The sequence below is a fragment of the Podarcis pityusensis genome (assembly GCF_964106645.2).
Source record: "Podarcis pityusensis genome assembly, chromosome: 3".
Taxonomy (NCBI): domain Eukaryota; kingdom Metazoa; phylum Chordata; class Lepidosauria; order Squamata; family Lacertidae; genus Podarcis; species Podarcis pityusensis.
In genome coordinates this window covers 76018697-76026604 of record NC_138026.1, presented here as the reverse complement: position 1 = coordinate 76026604, position 7908 = coordinate 76018697, and the positions used below count along the sequence as shown (strand labels likewise).

Genomic DNA, 7908 nt, shown 5'->3' with positions numbered 1-7908 from the left:
AGTTGAATTTCATTTGCTTTTTCTATATTTTTGTTCTATGGTGTCCCAAACCCCGTTTTGTCCTAAACACACCCTGTAAATTCTGCATTTGTTTCTCCTTTCTGGTCCTGATTCACTTCAAATTGTCCTATAGTACTCTAAAATAGAACACTGAATCGAATCGAACCTTCTACTATATACTACTGTATTTATTATTATTTATTTTATTTCTATACCGCCCTATACCCGAAAGTCTCAGTATACTGTACTGTTACTTCTGACATTTTGAATGCAATGTTTATGCTAATGAAGCTAAAGTAGCATTTGTCTAGAACGACATGACACTCACTTCTGGTACTGATGCACTAAGAGCCCAATCCTATGGAACCCCAGCACATAATCTTGTTTCATTCTTGATCTCAACCCAGTGCTTATCAAGGGTTCTTTATGGTACTTTCACACAAAAGAGTGGGAAACTCTTAAATATGGCCTTTCAGGTACACTTGGCAGGCAGTAGAATAAGATCCTCTGCATTTCTGAATTAAGATCTGACAGGATTTTAGGGGCAGCCACAATATGAACTTGCACTATAACAGAAACAGGACTTGGCTCTTAATTGGGACAAAAAACATCTACTCTAAAACTTACATGAACTTGGTCTTACTAGTATTATTTACTTAAGCCATTCATACCCCATCCTTAAAAAAATCAGTACCGCTGATGTATGACACCCAGTGTGCTTCCAAACAGGCTATTTATCTGTGCAAAGTTAGTTCTTATCCCACACTTTCTAGTGTAATTATTGTGTTACTTTTCTCACTGCAAAAAGTCCAATAAAAGTGAGGGAAATTGCCCTGGAAAATGCAAGATAACAATCACAAGCTGGCAATGTCATATAAGCACTGCGCTAACATATCAGGATGAATTCTCAATAAACTGGTGGCATCATATAGCCTCCACACAAGTTCCATGCAACCCTATCAGTGTGACTGCACAATAAACAGCCAGTTTGCAAGTTCCTTGTCTCTCATATGTCAGGTAAAAATAAATGTGTGAGTGCTCCTGTTCATCTCATTTTAACTGTTTCCCCCTTCTGAAATTAATTTAAGAATTAGACTGTTCTATTTGAATTGAAAGTATGTCTGAGGACTTGTATACAAATTGTTTTGATCACTGAACACTTATTGGACATTAGCTAGGATGGTAGAACCACTGCACAATCACATGGCATTCAAGTGGTGCTGCAGTAAAACAATATCAAAAAGCATTTTTGACTTATTCATATTACTGACTTGCTCAGCATTGATCAGACTGAATTTATTTCAGAGGATGAATTGTTGAGTGCAGCCATTGCTACATGTTAGATCTGCCTTTTGGCATAAAAGCCCAAATTCTCTTTCAAAATAATATTTGCGCTAGCGTGGCAGAGGCCAAATGTGTCACATGGCAGCAATGCCATTCCACTTCATAAACTTAGGTCCAAACTGGACACACTAGTTTCAGTAGCCTTGTATTTTTCTAAAATGAAGTGGGGTAGGGAGTGTCAATTCTTTACCCCATGCAACAGTCTTGATACAAATCAAGGATCCCTGTATCTACTTTCAATGAAAGGAAACTGCTAAAAATGGGAGACACCGGCCATCAGTCAGATAGGAATTCTGCATGCACCCAAATACTCATTGGAAACACAACAATGTATATTTGAATGGCAGTCGTCTCCCAAAAGTTTTTGAAACTTGTTTGAGTTTCAAAAGCAGCTCACCAGTGTGTACGTGTGTGCAAGAGCACTAGCCTAAAATCCAAACACTTGCAGAGTTAATCATGCATACTCTGGATGGCTTACCTAAAAATACCCATGGTACATTTTATATATCCATCGCTTATAAAATAAAAACTGCATTTGTGAAAGACAGTCATAATACTTGCAAACTTAGCATATAAAAATAAAGACATTTTCACTTTGATCTGGTCATTATTATTGGTAATTACATTGTGTATCCTGGAAGCTTGTTTACTACTAATTCACTGATGTGTCTATATTGATTAGTAATATCCACCATTTCAAAATTATCATCTTTTTCTTTTTCAGATGGATTGCTTTCTTCTAACCCACTAAGATCAACATCAGACACACTGGAAGGCAAGTAAGAGCTAACTTGAGATGTCCTTATTGACTGGCTCTTTTCCATAGATGATTCACCTTTTTCTACACTATTATTTATCTCAGAGAGAACTTGTTCCTCTCCCAAGGTCTGCATATCTTTGCTCCCTTTCTTGTTGGCCCGCTGAGCTGCAAGTTCGTCCTTTGAAACTCTTGCAGAAGGAGAATCATGATCAAATTGATTAAGAGCAACACCTGTGGCTTTTTCATTAGATTTTGAATAATAGGTCTTTTTAAGAGATTGGATAGGAGATGTATCTGAGGGAACTGGAACAGGGGGTGAAATGCTTTCAGCAGTCATACTTCTTTCAGACATTTTAGAATCCGAGTCCATAACAGACTGGCTTTGATTTGGGTTTATTAGCAAGGGTTCAGAGCTGATCTCTTGAGCTTCTAAGGCTGTGCCTGAACTGTCAACATTGGTGAAATCTTCTGAATAGGCTGCATTTTCAGAGCCAAGAACCACATCACATGAATTCTTAAGTCCATAGCTGCTTTCAAAATTGTTGCTCTGGCTATCATTACGAAGGCTTGAAGCATCCCAATTATTTTTCAGTACACATTTTTCTTCTTCTGTATCAATTTTACTATCAAGGGCATTAGTATCCTGCAAACAGACTCTTGGCAAATGGACTTTCAAACTCTTTTCTTTATAAGAAGAGCCAATACTTTCAGGAAAGCCCTTGTGTTTTGCATTTTCATGACTCTTTACACGGCGGGCTGAAACTTTTTTTTTGAGATCACAGGTTAGTCCCTTTATGGTGGCAGAGTAATCTTGGTCAGTACTGCTTTGTATTAGAGTCTCAACATTTTCATTTATTTGAGCATTTTCTTCAGAGATGCTTTTTTCATCAAATTGTACAGAAGACTTTGAATGGCGCTCGGGAGAGCTCCGCAATAGTTTCCCTTTATTTGAAGAGCTTTTGCCTTTCCTTTCAGTGGTGAAGTCTCCTTGCTTTTTTCTACGATGTTCCCTTTTTTCATGCACTTTCAACATGACTGGATTGGAGCGCAGCAAACGAAGTTTTAGAGTATTTGTTAGCCCATATGTAAGCCTTCGTTTAGGGGAAGAGTTTTCCTTAGTATTGTTTTTCTCAAGATTGCCACTTCTTTCCATTTTTGTGAATCCTTTACCAGTGCTTGTAACGTGCATGGAGGGATACATGCATTTTAAATGATCTGGGCGATTTCTTTTTAACTTTGGGCTAGCAGACCTTCCTCTCTCTTTATGATTAGGAGAGGGTTTTTTATATTCCCGGAAGGGGCATAGACTCTTGACACTTGAGGGCGGGGCTTTTGTACCGTCTGCTACATTTTGGTATAGCCATGCTAACTGAGGATGCACAGTAGACGGCCCTGGCTGCAGTGACTGGTTGCTCAGCAGGGACAGTTCCACCAACAAAGCATTCAGCAGAGGCAGCTGGCTCAAGGTTTGTCTGAGCTGATCATGGCTACTAAGCGCTGGAGATGCCAAGGCAGGCTCTGGGACGCTACTTGAAGGCTCCTCCTTAAGAGGCTCTGCAGAGGGAAAGACGATTTCTTCTTCTGGAAAAGGTTCGCGAGGTGCAGCCACCGTCACCATCCCTGACGCCGCAGCTTTCGGCGTGGAGCAAGGATTTTCAGCCGGGCGACTATAGTACATTGGCGGGGGGCAGAAGACGTTGGTCAAAATCTCCAACTCTTGGGCTGCATTCTGCACAGCAAGGCTGGGGGGTTGTTCTTCGGTAAGGGTGCTGTTTAAGGACTCCGTGCTGCCACCTTCCGGGGCAGGGTCCTGCTGGTCTTCTTCTCCCTCTGGGATGAGCTCCAGGTTGACCCCTCTGTCGCTGTGGACGCTGGGCGGACGAGGCGGTGATCTGTGCCGCTCCTCGATGTGGGGCTCCCCGGGGGCCGCCCCCTGCCCCAAGTGCCCAAGCAGGCAGGGCCCCAAGTTGCTCAGGCGGTAGCTGAGGCCCAGTTCTCCCACCGGCTCCCCCATCAGGTCCCTCAGCGGAAACTGCCCCCTTCGCCCCCCGGGGCCGCTCTCCAGCAGCAGCTCCTCGGCGGCGGCCGCCAGGGAGACGCTGGAGGTGCCCAGCAGGCGGGCGGGGCCTTGTCCCGGCGGCAGCGCCAGCAGCAGCGCGTAGAGCGGGGAGCGCCTCAGGAGACCCTTGAGGGCGCCCGGCCGCAGCCGGAAGAGGCACGACTTGCCCCGGCCGAAGGGCACCAGCGGGCCCGGCACCGAGTGGGGCGCGCGCACGAGGAGGGTGGGGAAGTCCAGCAGCCGCAGCGCCACCGCCGGGCGGAAGGGCCTGCTGGCCGGCATGGGCGTCGGCAGCAGCCGCGGCTCCACGCGCGCCGACTCCACCAGCAGCTCCAGCGAGAACAGGCTCTCCTCGCAGCCGTCGCCCTCCTCCATCCCGGCTCGCCGTCGACAGCAGGGCGGGCAGGCAGGCGGCGGCGAACGTTCGCTCTCGCGAGACCGGAGGGGGGAAACCGCGCGGCCACGCGCGCGCGCCAGCCTCCGTGTATAATTATCTCTATGGAAGCCGTTGTCTAGCGACCGGCGGCCCTCGCTGGGTCTGTACGCCGCGGCCGCAAAGCCCTCTGGGAATCCCAGCTAACCTCTCCTGCGATCAAGCTCTGCGGGCCGTATCGGGGTTAGGACCGCGGAGTCGGAAGGGACTCCCAGGGGTCATCTAGTCCAACCCCCGCCAAGAGGCGTGCTAATGCTGGGAGCTGCTAGACAGCAGGCCGTTGCCGCAGGCGGAGGCTTGTAGCAGCAACGGCGCAGCATCCGCGGCAGCAGAACGGGTTTCATTGTCTTGCGCGCCTCGTTTTGTCTTGATGTTATTGTTTAAGCAGCCGTTCGCTTAGACTAGAGCAAAAATAGTTTTTAGCATTCTGAGATACCAGTGAAGAAAAACCTGGTGTGTGTGTGTCCCCCTTTCTTGGTCTCCTGACTTGAGGGGCACAATCCAGACAAAGATAAAGCACCTTAAATTGCTTTTGGGTCGTTGTCTTCAGTGTGAGCACATGCTGACCAATATCTAGCAGAAATAAACGGGATGATTTTGTAATTTTGCTTGAATGCCCCTCAGGGTTTTAGGGGTTTGTTTTTGCATTTCCTACACATGCTTCCCCTTTTTGTGCTGTTTTTCAATGTTAAATGTTGCAGGTGTTGGAAGAAGGGGGTGAGTGGGATTTCAAAGGGGAAGAGCGTTGTTTACATAGGGATGCATGTATTTCTTTAGCTGCAGGCTTTGGAAAATGTTCTATCTTTTTTGCTGTACCGGAGAAATCATCCCCACTGCAACATGAAATTATAGGATTTGTGTTTGACTTTAATTTTTGTTTTGAGTGATCGGTTTAGCTAGCTCTGATTTTATTGATACAAGCATTGAAAGTACGGTATGCAGGCAGCGTTCAAAATCAAGATAAATCTGGGCCCAAACTTTTGTGATTTTAAGCTATCTTCATTAGAAGAGGAAGACAAATATCCTTTTTGGGGGTTTTGTCAAGAAAAAGGAGCATCCACAGATGTAGGCCCATTGAGCATAAAATGTCAAACTCAACTTTCCCCTCCCCTGCAAAATAACTCAGTCATTGTAACAGACTGGTTTTCTGAGAACATGAACTTTCATGAGAGCTAGTGTTGCATAGAGAATGCTTGAAAAAGTTAATGAACTGTTCCAAATATTAAACAATCAGAATGGAAATTAAAACTCTTCCAAAACCATTTTTCCTCTTCAAACTCACTGATTTATCCTTAATCTGATTGTGTTTTGGGCTTCATCCAAGACTTTTAAACACTTGGGGTTTGAATTATTTGGAGTGAATAATTCACGTATGGCACTTAGTTTGCAGACAGGAAGATTGCTGTTGTCAACAGTTCAAGCCAATGTAACAGATTTGACTTGGCTTCTTCTTGTTTGTTAGGATTAATGTAACACATCTCAGTGAGCTGGAATCTGTGCTGCCTGCAACAAGAGTTGTGCACTCAAGCAGCCTGGAGAGAATACAGAGCATGTCCGCTACAGGCCAGATATGGCCTCCCTTCCCTCCATGACAGGGAGAGAGCAGTGCCCCGATTAGAATGGAGCAGTGCCCTTTCATTGCAGGAAGAGATAAGCAGATACTCCTTTTCTGTTTTATGTAATGAATTACTCTTCCCCCAAAGATGACACAGTATTGCATATATTAATGTTTACATTTAAAATACTTAAATCATGGGGAAATGCCCAAGGTTCACATGCTGAGTAGCCTGTGGTCTGTATTATGATGCATGGTAAAGCTTGTGCTTTTAATACAGTTTAGAGGATTAAATGTACAATGCAGGACAGAAACACTTATGAGTAGAAGATTTATTTTAAGCTAGAATGTACAGTATTTGTTAGGATTTGGTTTCTCCCTTTTGTACAAAATATAACCGTATTACATTTATAGTAACGTTTGTTCAGTTTGTTCAATCTATTAAGATTGAAAGCATCTATAAACTATTGAAATAGCAATTTGTCATTTGCTTTGTCATAATATTTTAAAAAATAAATAGATTCTTAAATACTTGTAATATTGCGTAGCCAGACAAATATATATTTTAAACAAACAAACATCAGAACACTCTCAAACTCAGGCACCATCCCTCCATATTCAATATGATAGCCACTTTCAGGCATCAGTTCAAAAAGCATGTTTGCACGAGATTTCCTTCCTCCTGTATCTGGTTTACACATGCATGTGTTTGCCTTTTTGATTCTCCAAATAATCACATGCTGAGAAGTAAAGCAGTTATGTAGTTCCTGAATTATGCAGAATGTATTCATGTTTATTATCAGTATATTGCTGATTCAAACACTGCGTTGGAGCCAGACTTAAATCATGCCTAAGAGTAATGTCATTGATTTCAACAAGTCCATTCTAAGCATGAGTAACAAAACGTGTTCACTCTAGCTGGGCAGCAGCAGGGCTGACAAAGCAGTGGAATCCCCAATGTTTCTACAGCCCTGTTGCACATTTTCGGGTGGAGGGTGAGGAATAGCTTGGAGCTCTTGCAGTGATTGGGGCACACTGTCAAGTGACAGCGGTAGGGACATCTTGGGATCCAGGTGTTCTAGACTGACTTATCTCTCCCTCACCCTCAGCAATGTCCTGCTTTGGCAACTGCAGTGTTAGTCATGCGAAATGGGGAGTCCTGTGCTTGTGGAATTACAATGGTGTCACTTCAGACAGGGGCCAGCAAGGTTGGCAGAGGAAGCCTCAGCAACCAATTCACACCTTTCTGAATGTGAAGAGGTGTTGGATTGCAGACTAAGCCTGGATCCAACCTTATTGTCTTTTTCCGCATCAGAAATGATCAGATGGAGGCCAATGGCAACTTGTATTCTGACAACTTGTACTCAACTCACAGTGGCCAACCAGATCCCTGTGCGAAGCATGCAAGCAGGATCTGAGTGCAAAGAATTCATTCAGCTGCTCTGCAATCCCCTTCCCCTCCTTTACACACCTTTGACTCCCTTGTCTTCCAAGGGTCCAGCTGCTTCCCTAGCCAGGGCCTTCTGCTACTACTGTATTTAAGAAACTTCTTGTTGGTCTTAATGTTTCCAGCAATGTGCTCAAATTCTTTTTTTGCATACCTTACTGTCTACCTGTGACCCGTCTCCCCCCAAAAGAAAGATTGTGTTCATCTTTCTCAAATGGGCAAAACTACCATATTTTGAAGGAAGCATTGTTGCCTCTGAAAGCTGCTTTGATTGCTGATTAGCCACATCAGCATATACTTGGCCCTTGTA

The 7908-nt window shown here is 44.3% G+C and overlaps 1 protein-coding gene across 1 annotated transcript; it reads right to left on the bottom strand.

The window, feature by feature from the left end:
- Positions 1-1931: 1931 nt before the first annotated feature.
- Positions 1932-6566, bottom strand: MAP10 (microtubule associated protein 10). Its single transcript, XM_080998786.1, has one exon. The coding sequence runs from the start codon at positions 4536-4538 to the stop codon at positions 1965-1967; it is 2574 nt and encodes an 857-aa protein (XP_080854912.1). The 5' UTR covers positions 4539-6566; the 3' UTR covers positions 1932-1964.
- Between the last annotated feature and the right edge of the window lie 1342 nt (positions 6567-7908).

Bases quoted from the DNA above. Each gene is read 5' to 3' on its own strand.
- MAP10 (XM_080998786.1), bottom strand. From the start codon at position 4,538: ATGGAGGAGGGCGACGGCTGCGAGGAGAGCCTGTTCTCGCTGGAGCTG.